We start from the raw sequence: 18,283 nt of genomic DNA, 5'->3' as shown, positions 1-18,283 counted from the left end.
ACTGGTTTTTTGGTATGCAACAATTTTCATTTAATCCCGCCCCTTTTAAAAATGATAATAAATAATAAAAATGATTTGTTATTTTTTACACAGGAATGTCATTTACTTTCAGACAAATTAGAATCAATGGAAATTTAAATTTAAATTATATATTTCTGAAGGAAACATTAGCATAACAGTTCTAACGATAACATATTTAACATCATATAATTGCTCCTTCAGCAGGAGAGCTCAATAGCTCGGAGCTGTTTTAGCTAAACCCCCTGTATCTAAATAAACTCTAAAACAACACTATGGGGACGGAAGGGTTCAATTACACAATGCGGATCAGCACGGCAGAGGCGACCAGGCAGGCGTTTACAAACGGCTTTAATCACAGGGCATCAACACAATTTTAATTATAAATTGAAAATGAAAATGATACATTCCATCGGGCTTTGATTTCCTTTTTTTACGTAATTTACATTTTTGTTCTACAACCTGCACTTCGATGGTTATAATAAACTATAAAATAAAATATTGTTTTATTTATCTCGGTTATATTTAAAGTACAAAGCCTGGAGATTTATCTACTATACCCTTAAATCAATATATAGAGAATTTATAATTAAGCCTTACGGTTTAGCTACGTACATACATACAAAGACAACAGTCACCCTCAACTAAGCTTTCGGTGTATTCTGTTGTAATCAACAGTACTCTGACCAAACATATGGTAGCGTTTTGTGGAGAGTGCAGTCTGTTTGATCAAATTGATCTTTAAAATCTGTTTAAGGTAAAAAAGATTGATATTCATCATGGTGGTCGGATTTAATGAAATCAAGGAAAACTGAATTTTCTCGTTCCAGCGTCTTGATACTCATCTTTCCTAAATAAACAAGCATGGAAAGAAGCATGGAAAAAGAGCAGAAATTAAAGGAACCGTTTGCATGATTACAAGTGATCCTCCGTCCATAGATACAGCAATTTCAGATTCGCAACTGTACCCTTTAAAGCGTGGTCTTATGATTTTGAAAACTGATTTACGGTCAGCCGTAGTACATTTGAATTTCCGAGCCGGGTCAACCTTTCCGGTCCCAGTTTGTACTGTATCGCCCGGACATTGGGTAAATAAAGCAGACACTCAATACGACTAGCCGGTGCAACAAGGTTGACGCCTTCAGACTTTGGGTTGAATTTACTTTTACTGAAGGGTCAGAGGTGCGTGGATTATTTTCAATAATGGTTTAGCTAAAAAAATGTCTTTCGCAATTATACTCAGGAAACATAGAGGAATTATCAGAATTTAACACTGTTTAAACTAGAAAAACGACAATATCATCCACATTATTGATCATATGAAAGGGTGTCGTTGTGAATCGGGCATTGCCATCTTTGCATAGAGGGTCGCTTGAAATTACGCTTACAGTCCCTTGCGTGGGCAAAAAACTTTGTTTTGATTTGATATACGGGAACAAAGTTGACCACGAGAATTTAAAGTTTTTATATAAAATTTAGCCAGACTAATAAAGCTTTTGAAGATTAAAAGAACCATCTAGAATAAAACGCTCTCAATGTGCAGCGCAGTTTTGTGTATTTTTACAGAATTTTCGGGACTCAACAACTTTACTAGTCTTTTTTAACACCATGTACAAATAAGTAATTTACAATTTGTTATTTCAATTTAAAGGAAACGAGTTTTGCCACAAACTCCTAAATTATAATCCCTACATCTGTGCAACCTGATGTCGTAGATCTTTGATATTTAAAACTATGAATTCTATAATTAATGAAAACCTAAGTTTGAATTATGAAAGGTTTCGACCATTAGGTTTTTAAAGAAATAGGGATTAGAAAATTTGAGTTTGCAGCAACAACTCAGCTCCTTTCCAGAATTAAAAATTTCGTATAAAAATTATTTTAAAGTAAGTAATTAAAAAAAAAGTTTGTAAAGTCGTCTTCATATATATCAAAACAATGAAGACGACTTTCTGTTAAAATTCAACATATAAACAAATAGAAGTTATTAATTAACAACAAGCCTGTAATCTGAAAAAAGCTTGTCTGGGATAAAAGATATATTAATAAACAGTCGTCTTCATTGTATTGATATAAACGCTAACCACTGTATTATAATTATAATTTTACCTCCGACAATACGATGTTCGGGTTTTTTCTTCTTCCGGTCTATCACCAGTCTTAGGACCTAACAAACAGAATTGGGAGAAATATTAAAAAATATTAATATATTAAAAATATGAAAAATATTAAAAATATTAAAAAGCCAAAACTAAACTAAAATAAAGAAATACGCCTCATTTATGTCCAAAATGTATTGTTGCAGCTCAAAACACTGAAAACATTTGACGTCCTTTAAGTGATTAAGTACTTTGAGATTATTATTATTATTATTATTATGCTTATGATTATTATAATTTTTATTTTTATTATTATTATGCAGTTGAATTATTAGTATAATTATTATTTCTTAAAAGATAAGCCGTCATTTATGATTTTTATTAAGGTTTTATTTGTTTTTCTTCTAACCTGTATCCAGTGGACTACAAATGCAAGCAGTAAAAAGAATCCTAATAATCACCAAATCAGAATCAAAATGACAATCGTTCCAAAATTGTAAAATTGTAAAATTTTCTTAAATTCTTATTTTTATCAAGTAGTTAAATAAACTTAATTTAATTGCAATAAATTGCGTTAGATGGCAGTCAAAACATTACATAGATCGGGGCTTGACGGTCTACATTCATGCTACCGATATTTATTTAAAAAAAAGCGTCGGGTCGACTACACGGGCTGGTATAAGAAAAGACTAGATCTGAATACTAGTTTGGATAATGCAACAAGAATACCGGGATACATTCTTTAGTGATAACCAAATTTGCATTGTTTTTAAATTCAGAAAATATTTTTTAACTAATTTAATTCTAATTTAGTTCCTAGGATTGTTGTCAGCCAAAAAGGAATACTGCTATGGATTTTCCCAACACCATTACTAAAAATCAAGTATTAATTCACAGCAAACTAACCAGGATGAGAAGGTCAAATTCAATTGACATTGCTGTTACGACTTTGTGACTCCGTAGCTCCTCTGGTTCTGATTTTAAGCACAATTGTAAGAAAAGCAAATTTACTTGATTATTTATCATGAATTCAAAACATTTTAGTTCTTTTAAATAACTCTTCAATAAGAGGATTTATAATGGAAAACATAAAAGATTTTAATCGTAAGTGCATTTTACTTTAGTTTGACGTGAATTATTTTCAAATTAATTAATAATCATTGAAAAGTGTTTAATTCTGATTATTTTCTTTCATTGTATCTGCAGAATCAATGAGCAAGTTACTTTTGTAGAGAAACCACAATTGAAATACTGAATTTATCAAAAAGAAGTTTGTTCACACAATTAATTATTTTAAAGTTGATTTTCCTCAGGTTTAACGAAGGTGGATTAGTACTTAAAGAATTAAGCTGTGAAGTCTCTTCTGTCGAATCTTTAAAAAAAATAGTATTTTAATAATTAATATGTCTTTTTAAAAAAAGTTTGCAACGGAATTACTCGCCAAAAACTCTTCTTTACTAGCATCTTTGCAATCTGATGGTGTTATGTAAACCTTTGATATTTTTGGCTATTAGATATATAGTTTGAAATATCGAATATTTGCTTGCCACGATTTATTAAATAAACATTTAGACTTTGAAGAAAGCGATTTACTATCCCATGATTTATTTATCATTTATTGTCATTAATTGTTATTTATTGTCATTTATTGTCATTTATTGTCATTTATCATTTAATGGCATTTATTGTCATTTATTGTCATTTATTGTCATTTATTGTCATTTATTGTCATTTATTGTCATTAATTGTCATTTATTGTCATTTATAGTCATTTATTGTCATTTATTGTCATTTATTGTCATTTATTGTCATTAATTGTCATTTATTGTCATTTATAGTCATTAAACGTCATTTATTGTCATTTATCTTCATTTATTGTCATTTACTGTCATTTATTGTCATTTATTGCCATTTAATGTCATTTATTGTCATTAATTGTCTTTAATTGTCATTTATTGTCATTTATAGTCATTAATTGTCTATTTATTGTCATTTATCTTCATTTATTGTCATTTATTGTCATTTATTGTCATTTATTGTCATTTATTGTCATTTATTGCCATTTATTGTCATTTATTGTCATTTATTGTCCTTTATCGTCATTTATTGTCATTTATTGTCATTTATTGTCCCGTCTGACCTAAACTTTTCAAAATTAAAACCGTATATTTTTGATCGGTTACAAATTTTAATTTATTAGGATAAGAAATTATTATTTTTTCCCTGGAAAAACTTGAAATATCGAATTGTTTCGATTATTTTGTATTGTTTGTAACTTCTGTAATGGTTCTTGAAGATCCCTGTCCAAAATGCAGGTTTTATTATTAAATTATTTGAAAGTTCATTAAAACATTGTGCAAGGTTTTATTATTGATCAACTTCAGGCCTTTTTGAGAAACTACCGTGAAATCCTTAATAATGAATTCATCGAAAGATTTTATCAAATGTCGACTTGAAAATTTTTCAATGAGTTTTATACTATATTACGTAAATCTCAGTAATTGCGAAAATAAATAAATAGTTATGAATATGTGGGAACAGTTTTAAAGAGTTCCATATAATCATTTAATTAAAAAACTAAATATCTGCAACATTCAATTATCAGAAAGTGAGGAATTTTATGAATTCTTTCGATGTATTCGTTATTAAGGGTTTCACTGCAAAAGGAATGAAACAAAACTGGAAAGAGTCTGGAGTTAATATATACAGGAACTGAACACTTGTCACAAACTTTTTTCCTCGACCTATTGCAACCAGAATGTTGTATGGCCCTTGATATGTAACTAAAGTTTGACAAATCAAAGGTTTACACTTTTGCATCAGGTTGGAAAAATAAGGACTGGAAAATTAGAGTGTTCAATCTATAGAATAATTAACAGATATATTGACACTAGATGTCGTCTTTTCAGAATTAAAGGGACTGTAAAGGAAAAATGAAAGGGGGTATAGGCTGAAAGCTAATCACTTTAGCTCTTGATCGCGACCCATGAAAGTTATATCTGATGTTCCTGTCTCGAGAAATTGATATAAAACTGTGTTAAAATTATACGAAAGTTCATATATGTAAAATTTAGAAAATCTTAAACGTAAATCACGTGACCAGAACTATCACCAATGGCAGAGCAGTATACTGATCACGTGTCTCCGCCTGTATCACATGACCACTTTACTGCACTGCCATTGGTGGAATTTCTGGTCAAGTAATGCGGGCGTATAAATAATATTATGAATGAAATCTATTAAAAATATAAATAAAAAATATAAAAGTAAACCTAATTTACAATTAGCTTTCTCTTGGATATCATCGTTTTCAGATTGGTCGCTTATTTGCTGAATTTGATCTATTTAAACCATTGAGAATAGAATATATATTAGAGGGGAATTTAAAGAATCTCTCGGTATGAATTTTTTCAGTCCCTTTCAGCCTGAAAGGGAGTTCAAAGTGTACAAATCATGTAAATGTTCACAAATTATATGCAGTAGAGTACATTAATACAGTATGTTCAATAGACTATTCATTTCAATTTCGAATTTTTAAAGCTGTTAAATAAACTTTATAATGAATTAGGTGAATAAAAAACATCATTTGATTTTTAGTTATAACGGAAAATCATCGTTTGTAAGGTGAAAGGCATAGAGTCTATGTGAAATGATCATTAGTCAATTATGAAACCAACCTTTTTCATAATTTGGTTTTCCTTTAATATTAATTTTAGATTTCTATAAAATGATGTTCCAGGGCCCAAAAGGTTATATAGCATAAATATGTGAAGTACACCTGCAGTATGGAAACAGTACAACAAAATGGCCGTTTTACACTTTTTTCTAGTAAATTCCACTCTAATATATATTCAATTCTATAAGATTAAAACCTACTACTTTTATACAAAATTGTATATATATATTAATTTTCGTGTAAATTTGACAAAATTGTATATCAATTTCTCGAGATAGGAACATCAGATATGACTTTCATGGGTCGCGATCGAGAGCTAAATTGATTAGCTTTCAGCCTATACCCCCTTTCATTTTTCCTTTACAGTCCCTTTAAGGGGTTTAACTCTCAATTTTAAACAGGCAAGAGGTTGTAGGTATAGCTGAATTCTTCTTTATTTATAAATTCCGAATGCATCTTACTTTGAAGCTATAGTGCAGGGTATCCCAATAAACATTGTATGGAGTGACAACAATAAAATTGTCTCAAACCTTTTCAAATGAACTAAAAAAAAGTTTTTATGGAAAATTATGAAAACATTTTATAAGGAACGAAATTTTCGAAATGACGGGGTTAGGCTGCAAAGAAAAGTATTTTAATTTTAATGGGTTTCTAAAAAAGGATTTTCAATTAGACTTGCACATATACAAGATTTTAAGTCCAATATGTGCACTTAGAAATGTAAAGCATATCCTTCCTTTAAGAATTAGAAAATAAATATATGATAGTCTTATTAAAAGACAACCCGGGTGGAATTTTATCAGCCAATTAGGTAAAATATCTTCAGGAAAAGGCCAGATAGAGTTATAGAAAAAAATCACTTTTTTTCAGGAAAGGAATTGAATCTTTTTCACAAACTTTGATTTTTTAATCCCAATATGTTTGCAACTTAATGTCGTATAGACCTTAGATATTTCAAACTATGAATTCGGTTAGATAAAATAGTCTAAGTTTGGCACATAACAAGTTTACGCCATCAGGTTGCTAAGATATAAGGATTTGAAAATTTGAATTTGTGGCAAAGACTCAATTTCTTTACAAGAGAATTTCATTGGCAATTGAAGACCATATATTTAAAAGTTGTCAATTAATGGGAACTCTCTGCACTTGTAATTCCGAATACAAACGATATGAAACTAGTTTTTAAATTAAAAAAAAACAATTTTGCGATTGAAAATTTTAAAAAAGATTAATTTATATTTTCTGCATCTTTGCCTTGAGGTTGTATAATCTTGATTTTGATTCCCGGATTTGCTTTTCACTGATCTTCGCGTCATGATTTAAACTGATCTTGATTACAAGGTACTGATCTTGATTACAAGGTACTGAGCTTGATTACAAGTTACTGATCTTGATTACAAGGTACTGATCTTGATTACATGGTACTGATCTTGACTACAAGGTACTGATCTTGATTACAAGGTACTGATCTTGATTACAAGGTACTGATCTTGACTACAAGGTACTGATCTTGATTACAAGGTACTGATCTTGATTACAAGGTACTGATCTTGATTACAAGGAACTGATCTTGATTACAAGGTACTGAGCTTGATGACAAGGTGCTGGTCTTGATTGCAAGGTACTGATCTTGATCTGAGGTAAGCTTTCCTGTCTCTATGGTACTGATCTTGATCATACTTCCGGTCTTAATCTTTATCACATTTAAGGGCTTGATCTTTATCACATTTAAGGGCTTGATCTTTTTCACATTTAAGGACTTGATCTTTATCACATCTAAGGGCTTGATCTTTATCACATTTAAGGTCTTGATCCCAATCATAAGGTCATGATCTCACTCAATATGACAATATTGATCCTGTTCACATTTCAAGTCTCGATTTGGATCACAAGCAACTGATCACATTTGAGCTATTGATCTTGATCTGAAGGTAAGGAATTGATCTTGATTATTTCCAAGCTACTAAGCTTGATCTCCTTCAATCTGCAGTGCTAAAATATAAAATATAATAGAAAATAAAGGAATGTTTATGAATTTTGATGGAATTAGGAAGATTGTACATATCTGTTCTTCAGACTTATAAAAATATCGTATGTTAACATGTTAACATGTATTAAAAAAACTGCTTTCTTGCTAAGAGTCTAATTTTCTAATCCTTACATCTTTGCAAATAAAAACTTTAGGAAATATAGTTACAAATATGTTATTTGCTAAAAATTTATATTTGCCAAAAATTTAAATTGCTGAAAATGCGTAATGACTCACAATGAATACACAAAAATGCTCTAAACTATGCGTAAATTTCTAAATTGAATACACAATGCAATGCTATATAAAATACGTAATATCACACAATTAACACACATAACAATGCTAAAGAAAAATGCGTAATATCACACAATTAACACACATACCAATTCTACATAAAATGCGTAATTGCTCACAATGAATACAAATAACAATGCTATAGAAATTGCATAATTACACATTATTAATACACATAACAATGCTATAGAAAATGCGTAATATCACACAATGAATACAAATAAAAACACAATAGAAAATGCATAATGTCACGCAACGAATACACATAACAATGCTAAATAAAATATGTAATTTCACACAATGAACACACAATGAATACACACAACAGTGAAATAGAAAATGCGTAATGTCACACAATGAAAAATATAACAATGCTATAGAAAATGCGTAATGTCACACAATGAATACAAATAACAACACAATAGAAAATGCGTAATATCACACAATGAATACAAATAACAATGCTATAGAAAATGCGTAATATCACACAATGAATACAAATAACAATGCTACAGAAAATGCGTAATATCACACAATGAATACAAATAACAACACAATTGAAAATGCGTAATTTTACACAATGAATATACATAACAATGCTATAGAAAATGCGTAATATCACACAATGAATACAAATAAAACACAATAGAAAATGCGTAATGTCACACAATGAATACACATAACAATTCTATAGAAAATGCATAATGTCACACCATGAATACAAATAACAATGCTATAGAAAAGGCGTAATTACACATAATGAATACAAATAACAATGCTATAGAAAATGCGTAATGTCACACAATGAACACACATAAGAATGCTGTAGAAAATGCTTAATATCACACAATGAAAACAAATAACAACACCATAGAAAATGCGTAATGTCACACAATGAATACACATAACAATGCTAAAGAAAATGCGTAATTCCACATAATGAATGCACGTAACAATGCTATAGAAAATTCGTAATTTTGACACATGAATACACATAACAATGCTGTAGAAAATGTGTAATGTCACACAACGAATACACATAACAATGCTAAATAAAATATGTAATTTCACACAATGAACACACATAACAATTCTATATAAAATGCGTAATTGCACATAATGAATACAAATAACAATGCTATAGAAAATACGAATAACATATACTGAAATACGTAATTTCACACAATGAATATACACCAGACAATGTTATAAAATGCGTAATGTCCCATAATGAATACACACATAACAATGCATAAAATAACTTGCCTTTGCATAAACAGTTTTCAGTCAGGATTATTCTATTAAAATAATTCTTATAAAAACAAAATAAAGTTTGGAAAAATGAACAGCTGATATTTATATATATATTTATATATATATATATATATATATATATATATATATATATATATATATATATACAGAGGGTTACCCAAAAAGATGAGACTTTATTAAAGACCTGAAACTCCTTAATTCTAAAGATCTGAGGATTAATTTCTGTTTTTGTCTTTAAAATTATCTTTTGAATATGTTTTTTGGCAAAGAATGAAAATATGTAAAGCTTCAGGAGCGGCCATCTCTAAAGTCTCATCTCTGCATCAGGTTCCTGTTTAATAATCAGAATTATTAATTTAATAAGTTGAATTATTAAACAATATCATCATTTTTCCAGCTGCAGACGTGTTTAATTCTGAAATTTTTTGTAGAACTGAATATTTTCCTTTGTGGCTTCTCTACAACTTCATAAATATTCCAGAAATCACATTAGAGGCTCAGTATGAGACTATCGTAATATTTCTTTGTCATTTGTAAAATTACAACCTATTTGTAAATTTACAACCAATTTGTAAATTTACAACCTATTTATAAATTCACAACCTATTGGTAAATTCACAACCTATTTGTAAATTCACAACCTATTTGTAAATTCACAACCTATTTGTAAATTCACAACCTATTTGTAAACTCACAACCTTTTTGTAAATTTACAACCTATTTGTAAATTCACAACCTATTTGTAAATTCACAACCTATTTGTAAATTTACAAACTATTTGTAAATTTACAACCTATTTGTAAATTCACAACCTATTTGTAAATTTTCATATAAAAGTATATTGTAATTTGTATATTATTAATTGGAAATGTAGACGTTTATGGATAAAAATGTACTAGTAAATTAAGGATTTGTAAATTGTAAATTCAATCCAAAAAAAGATGCTTACGGATAAATATTAGATTTTACAAATTTTACCAACTGCTGTCTGTTGATGTAAACAAAATTAATTGAATTTGTCTAATGTTTAACGAAACACACTGTCAAGGCCCAAATTTTAACCGAACTGAATTCTAGTTTTCTAAATATAATAGTTTATATAAAATGTAAGATCAGCTGATTTTCACCTGTTCAGAAAATTTCTCCGTTCTAACTAGTACCAGCACACAGGCTTTGCTCTAGGCAGATAGATTGATGCGCGTAGCGCGCCATATTCTTCAAGGATTGGATGTGCGCACAGATTATTTTATTAGTAAATAGTGAGCTCATTATTAATTAAAGTTCAAACTTATTGAATAATACACCGAGATCAAATTTCAAAAGGGACAGTGAGCGTAATTCCAAGTGACCCTCCATGCAAAGATGGGATTGCCTGATTCACAACGCTTTGTCTATTTAAAGATGAATTATATATCAATGTTTTCAATTTTGAATTGAATAAAACAAAGTTTAGAAGAAAATTAAAATTAAAAAGAGAGAGAGAAAGATGGAAGAAGAGAGTAAATCAGAGAATATCTAAAACTAACTAGAAATTCAAGGCGCTTCGCGCCCTTCTTTCTAGCCTTATAGGGCGCTTCGCGCCCATCTTCTAAATTAGTTGTGAACATGTTCTCTTTGTGTACATCGTAAAACAAAACAAAAATAATTCGCGGATTTTCACAAAAAATTTCGCGGATTTTCAAAATTTTTAAAAATTTAATGACGATCGAATTTGGATAGAGACAAATATTTGAAATTTTGATTTTTCATAAACCTTCCCTGGGGTCCCTAGATGTCCCACAAAAAATTTGGGCCCGATCGGTTTAGCCGTTTTGACGTTTATTGGATACAAACAAACAAACAAACAGACAAACAAACAGACAGACAAACCACATTTATATATAGATGAACAACAAAATCAATAATTAATTAAACAATTAAACAAGATTAAATGTAATGTAAACAATAAATATGTAACTTTCCTTTTTTTCCTTTTTTTAGAATTACAACTTTTACATTGTTACCCACAAGGAATAAGATGACGACCTAAAAATATAATATTATAATGTAGGGATCTGAAGCTCGAATTTGGTCCATGGCCTGGAATAAGCCTGAAAATAGCTTAGTTAATGATTTAAAAAAAGTAAAATACAAGTTTAAGTTGCAGGGAATAGAAATTCAGGCCTGTAGGAAGTCCGTACAGTCGTCTGTGAAACGTCTAGGAAAACTATAAAATGCAAGGTTCAAAAGAAGCAATGTGTGGAAGACATAGAACTATAAAAAATAAAAAAAGGGGAAATCAATTAAAATACAGCAATCTTTAAAAAAATAAATCTAACATTTTGTAGAGTTAAAGGTCAGGATGGTAAGTTTACTGTTTTCTAATTCATGGAAATTTCTCAGTAAAAATTATAAATAAGAATGTTTTTTAGCAAAGTATAAATTTTTTCGGCCAGTTACGTACATTGATTGGGAAGCCTATTTTTTGTTGTTAAAAGATTCAGTATAGAATTTCATGTTTAATTTGTAGAATATTAAAAGTATAAATGAGCAAGCATTAAAAAGAAATTCGCAATAAAATACACTCAGTAGAGAAATTCTCCACGGTTCAACACTTTGGTCATACGATTTTGGGAATTTTCTAAAATTTTTTCCTAAAAAAGATCCTCTCTACCATTGGTCCCAATAATTTCCTGAGAAATGCATCACTAGAGTTTCAGTAGAAGTAAATATTTCCATTCACTGTTTTAGCGCCGATTGAAGGATTCGTAACTCTAATTGGATAATGAGATAGATAGAAAGATAGTTGTTACCACCAAACTATTTCTATTGGTTCAGAATAGACAACAAACACATGACTGAACCCTGGTTGGATGAGGCACTAATGGACTCGGCATACAGGATAACATATTTTCTATTAAAGAGATTTTTGTCGCTATTTTGAATCCTGGGAGAGTTTATGCATGAAATGACAGGGGATGCTTTAAAGTTAAATTGTCACGGGCAGTCGTAGTACATTTGAATTTCCGAGCCGGGTCAACCTTTCCGGTCCCAGTTTGTACTGTACCGCACGAACATTGGCTTGATTAAGCAGACAATCAACAAGACTTGCCGGTGCAACAAGGTCGACGCGGTCAGACTTTATGCTTCATATATGTTGAATTTATTTTTACTGAAGGGGGCAGAGGTGCGTGTTCTAAGACTAAAGCTTTGGATAGAAAAGTTCTCGTTTTGTCTCGAAAAAGAATTTGAGAACTAGGAAACTCTGGACTAGAAAGATGACTGTTAGACACAAATTGTGACATTATAAAGTCCAATTAACATGGAGCACAGCACTTGTGCAGTGTAAACAGACACTTTTCAGTGAATAATTGATTTAATACGTCAAAAGTAAAATACAAGATCAAATACAGGGCGTCCCAAAAAACATGACAGTTGGTGAATGGTTTTAAATGTCTTCTTCCATAATTTATACAGTTCTTTTATGCCAAACAGAATAATAAAAAACATTACATGTCTGTCATATTATATAGTAAAATTAATTTAAAAGTAGAATATTCGTGAGTAAAAGATTTTTTCATCAAAATAAACTGCAAAAGTCTTTAATATCTTCTAAAGTAAATGGAAGAAGACATTCAATACTATTTACCAACTGTCATGTTTCTTGGGACACCCTGTAACTTAATTATTGCTTGAATGTCGTCTTCATAATCCACAGTTTTCAGGTTCTCACCATATTAAACTCAAAAATTGTCTGTTTTGATTGTACAAATTCATAAATTAAATAAATTCATAAAATCATAAAATCTTTCTTTTTAATTAAAGCTTATCTTCAATTTTAACTTTTAATTGTTGCTCAATCAGCCGCATTTTCTCTTTTTAAATTATCAAACAATTACAAAAAATCGCTAACTAGCGATTTTAATTGTGGATTTTTCAAACATTGACCATTTTGAAATCTTGCCCTGGGTCATGCGAGGTCCAGCAAAAAATGAGTGCCAGATTGGTTCAGCCTTTATGATGTTTATTGTTACAAACAAACAAACAAAAATACATATATACAGGGTGAGTCAAAAAAAGTGTGATTTGCGGCGCCTTGTGCAAAATCGCACCTCTTTTTGTTACTCCAATGACCCAAAAGAAAATCCGCGAAGCTTTTTTTCTCTCAACATCAAAAGTTCAGAAAAGCAAAAATGTGTATATAAATTATGTCTATCGAAATCTAAAAAAATTTAAACATTGAATCAAAGAATCACAGAAGATTTGCAAAATTGTAATGAGAAAATTCGCAATTTTTAGTTCTGGTCTAATTTTTAAGGAAAAGTTGTTTGAATTCTCTAGTCTTTCTTCTCAGTATATTCTAAAGTATTAAATATACACGTTGTTCAGTTAAAACCTTAAAAACAATTGAAAAACAATTTTTCCGTAAAAATTATACCAGAACTGAAAATTGCGAATTTTGCAAATTTTCTGAGATTCTGTGATTCAACCTTTTTAAAATTTTAAAATTATAAATTTTCAAAAAAATATTGAAAAAACACTATACAGGAGAGTACAATTTTGCACCAGGCGCCGCAAATCACACTTTTTTTTTACTCACCCTATATATATATACAAGATGAAGTAAGGACTGTTGAGGACGAAGGACTTCAAGTAGGGGAGGTGGTTATGGACGAATGCAGCATTAAGGCATCTTTCATGACTTATCCACCAAATTTTTTTTTTTGGTGACAGTAGAAAGAAGGTATTGTTGTGAAAACCTATAGTAAAACAGACGTTTTCAACAATTACACTTTAACTAATATGCTAAAGTTATAAGATGGCTGTCGAAAATCTTATCATAAAAAGTGCTAAAACGTAAAAAAAGATATTTTTTAATCAATGGTGTTGTTGTTTTGTGTAACAAATCCGTACTCTATAAATCAATGCAAATAAGCTGCATGAGCGGGGGAAGGTAGGCGGCCATGAGCCACAATTTTGTTCTTTTAGATGCAACAGATTAGCTTTTTAGTCTTCCATAAGCCACAACTATTCGCCACATTATTTTTATTTTCCGGGAATTATTACTCTATGATTCATGAAATGGTAAATTTAATGCTTTTAAATTGTGATTTAAATAAACCGTGTGCATTTTATTCCTCTGAAAAATAGTCTATTTTCTCTTTACATATTGCGTTGTGTGTGTAAGCATCAAGGGAGCTCAGAACAGTCAGGTTCTTATACAACTCTCTCCATTTTTGTTATGGCTGAACAGAACCCTGTGTGGAATAACATGGCAGTACACCCTACTTGGAAAAAACATAGTGTAGAGAGGGGGGGGGAGGGGTTCTCTCCTCATCTTCCACTTTCCTCTTGCAAGAAATAAGGAAAATGGAAACATAGAGAGTAGAATCCTAATAGGTTGTGCACCATGCACTATGATACCAGTTTATACTCTGCCAGCTGTAAGGAAAAAATTGTAGACGAGATGTATTCTGAAGCACTGTGTCCAAGATGAACATACAATCTAGATTTTTTTGTCGAAAATATCCACTCCTTTCCTAACCTTTCTAAACCCATTTGTCATTCTGACACAATTAATATCCTCAGAATTTTCAAATCCTGCTTGGTGCAGAGACTTTTTTAACCTTTAATAGTTGCAGACATTCCAAATTTGTGGAATTACTTGTATGGATATATGAAGGAACATCGTGCATTTAAAATTATAGTCATCAAGTTTTTAACATTTACATTTTATATTCACGTTAGATAATGTTAAATATATGGTACTTATATGTTTATTTCATGTTATTTAAGGTTAAATGTAACGTAAGTAATGTAAAATAATAGTGTTACATTTAACGTTAATGTGTGCACATGTAACGGTACTGTAATGTAAATAATGTAAAATAATAGTGTTACATTTAACGTTAATGTGTGCACATGTAACGGTACTGTAACGTAAGTAATGTAAAATAATAGTGTTACAATTAACGTTAATGTGTGCACATGTAACGGTACTGTAACGTAAGTAATGTAAAATAATAGTGTTACAATTAACGTTAATGTGTGCACATGTAATGGTACTGTAACGTAAGTAATGTAAAATGATAGTGTTACAATTAACGTTAATGTGTGCACATGTAACATTACTGTAACGTAAAATAGTAGTGTTACATTTAAAGTTAATGTGGGTACATGTAACGGTACTGTAACGTAAAATAGTAGTGTTACATTTAAAGCTAATGTGGGTACATGTAACGGTACTGTAACGTAAAATAGTGTCCTTAATTAACGTTGATTAGTCCTAAAAGGAACATTATCTACCGTTCTCAGAATTTTATTTGGCTTATCGGGGTGGCATGGATTTTTGAAAATTTAATGTACCATTTACTATTGAAAAAAGTAATATAATTGCTGGAGTACCGAATATTTGTGGCTCAAGGCTGCTGGAAGACAAAAAAAACTAATATGTACATGGCAGGGGAAAAGGTTGTGGCTCATGAGCGCCTGCCTTTCCCAGGTGTATGCATTGCTATTAATACAAAATACTTCTACCATTTGAGGCACAAGTGTACAAACCGGGCTACACATATTTCATTAATTTATAGAATATTTTTTAATTCGAATATCGTTAAAATGTATTTTTTATATAGCGTAAAAAATCTTAATTTGGGAGACACATTTATTTTGATAATATTATGTTTTGGTCTTTTTTAAAGACCCCCCCCCCCCACTCTCATACCTACTGAATTGTATTTCTTCAGTATGTATATGGATAATCCCATTTCCTCCCTTCAATAAGTACCCCCTCCCCCCCCCCTCCCTACCTGAGTATTAGTATATGGTTCTGGTCTGGGTCAGTCGGTGTCCCGCTGGTATCCAGTGCAGTCGTTATAAATACTTTCTCTAACTTTGATTAGCAATCAATGCTTTATAAGTATTGAAACTAAAAAAGCAGTTTTACATAAATAGTTCTTTTTAATATTTTTTAATGATTTAATAGTTTATAGTTTACACTTTTTCTGTGCTTAAGAAAATATTTTTGTCTGCTTTTTTGCACAAAAACAGTTTCGTATTGTGTTTTACTATTAAATCTGTGTGTTTGTGTGTATTTGTGAATACCAGGATATAAATTAAATCCTTAAACCCGTTCTAGAGCAGAGTTTCACCTCCTCCAACCCCCCAGGAACCCGGAGAAACCAACATATGACGCGTAAACTAGGTGTTAGATGTTTATAACTTGGAAACATTGTTCAAACATAGGCTTAAACAGGGCTTAAACCTAGAAATTAGCAGAACTGAAGTCGATTTACGTTCAGTGTAAACTTTCAGATAGAGAAATTTAAGTAGGGTTTCCACCGGAATTCCGGGTTACGGTTTACGTACGGAAATGATCCGGAAATTTTTTCCATTTCCATTATGGAAAAGGTTCTGGAAATCCGGAATTCCGGAACGATTTTTAAATAGAGAGATTTAAGTCTCTCTTGGGAAAAATGCGCCTAAAGACGCTGCGAAGTTATTCCTAGAAACAGGTGATTGAAGAGATCCATTTCATAACAAAAATTGTAAATAAATAGAAAAATTAAAAACGTAAGTGAAGTGATGAAATTAGAGTGATACCCATAAATTAGATTCCAAATTTTGACGTAATACGGATTATAATTGACCGAATGTAAATAATACATTGCTCTGACAACCCTTATAATTTATAATTTCTCTAACTAGCATTTTCAACCATTTTGTAATCAATTTCTGTGTTTTTTATTATCATATATTATCAACATAATATTCCTAAATTTTAGTATTTAAAAAAGAATTTTAAAAATTCAATCAACTTTTTAAACGCTATAATTGTGTTTCGCAGTGCCATAGTTTTTGAACAGTTTTAGCAACAAAATATAATCTATGAAAGACTTGAACTTACTTTTGAAAAAGAAAATTTCTGTTTAAAAACTTTTTATCACTATACGAACCAAAATAGTAGTGTTTAGAATTGTTAATAGCAAACGCATCGGGTGTCCAAAAAGTTATAAAATTAATTAATTAACTAAATTAAACGATATGAGTTATGAGTATTTTTACTTGATTCGGTTAAATGATGGAAGTGGGAGTGAATTTTATGGATTGAAATATGGGAATAGGGAGTGAAAAATGTATAAGGAAATAAAATTTGAAATCGGGTTTTTAGAACGGGAAAGAAAGGGGAGGGGCTTGAAACATTTTACGTAAAAAAATACCTCTTTTAATTAGCATTTTACCCCAAGAGCGAATATTAATAATAAAGTGAACATACATGCATTATCCAGAAAACTGTAGAATAGGAAGACGACATTGCAGAAATCCTGAAGTGCATTTGATGTTACTACAAAGCAAATAGCTTTACTAGAAAGTTATTAAATCACTTATTAAGTGAAATGGGTCTGTTTACAGTGCACAATTGCTGTGAATCATGTTCATTGGACCATTTCAAGTCATATCTTGAGTCTTAAAGATGGCATTCTATTCCAGAGTTTTCTGATTATCTCTGCAATATACCATGAAGCAATATGAACTTTGTGGACTTAACATATTTAAAATAAACAGTTTTTGTATGTTATTTTGTTTAAAAATTAAAAAACCATGACTTCGCAAGCTCGCAATGATTATTTCAAACGTATCTCCTTCATATAATATGAGAATGATTTTTTCTTTGAAAAATTTATCGATTTAGGTCAGAATTAAATTTGATTTCAAGAGGTTTTTAAATAGGTATTTTTGCCTAAAAATGATCCGACTAACTTTCAAAATGGCCTGATTGTGAAGTTTAGTTAAATAAGGGAGAAATTTGGGAAAGTTTATAAATATAAAGGGAATCCTAAAAATAAGGTCTATATATATATAAATTTGGCTTGTCTCTCTGTTTGTTTTATCCAATAAACGTCAAAACAA

General features: G+C 30.3%; 1 protein-coding gene across 1 annotated transcript; it reads right to left on the bottom strand.

Moving 5' to 3' along the window:
• Positions 1-133: 133 nt before the first annotated feature.
• Positions 134-10,794, bottom strand: LOC111705465 (uncharacterized). Its single transcript, XM_023478023.1, has 8 exons — positions 10,522-10,794; positions 7,048-7,785; positions 4,341-4,417; positions 3,426-3,489; positions 2,934-2,989; positions 2,527-2,567; positions 2,128-2,185; positions 134-868 (listed from the first exon to the last, which is right to left on the bottom strand). Exons 2-8 carry the CDS (start codon positions 7,107-7,109, stop codon positions 771-773), a joined length of 456 nt encoding a protein of 151 aa, XP_023333791.1. The 5' UTR covers positions 7,110-7,785; positions 10,522-10,794; the 3' UTR covers positions 134-770.
• Positions 10,795-18,283: the final 7,489 nt, after the last annotated feature.

The sequence above is a fragment of the Eurytemora carolleeae genome, unplaced genomic scaffold (genome assembly GCF_000591075.1).
Source record: "Eurytemora carolleeae unplaced genomic scaffold, Eaff_2.0 scaffold227, whole genome shotgun sequence".
NCBI lineage: Eukaryota > Metazoa > Arthropoda > Copepoda > Calanoida > Temoridae > Eurytemora > Eurytemora carolleeae.
Note: the sequence above shows the minus strand (reverse complement) of the source record. Positions and strands in the feature narration are given on the sequence as shown.

Coding starts and splice junctions, on each gene's coding strand:
- LOC111705465 (XM_023478023.1), bottom strand. CDS start 7,109: ATGACGCGAAGATCAGTGAAAAGCAAATCCGGGAATCAAAATCAAGAT. Junction 2,186..2,526: donor TTGTAGTCCACTGGATACAG/GTTAGAAGAAAA, acceptor TCTGTTTGTTAG/GTCCTAAGACTGGTGATAGA. Junction 869..2,127: donor CGAACATCGTATTGTCGGAG/GTAAAATTATAA, acceptor TTGTTTATTTAG/GAAAGATGAGTATCAAGACG.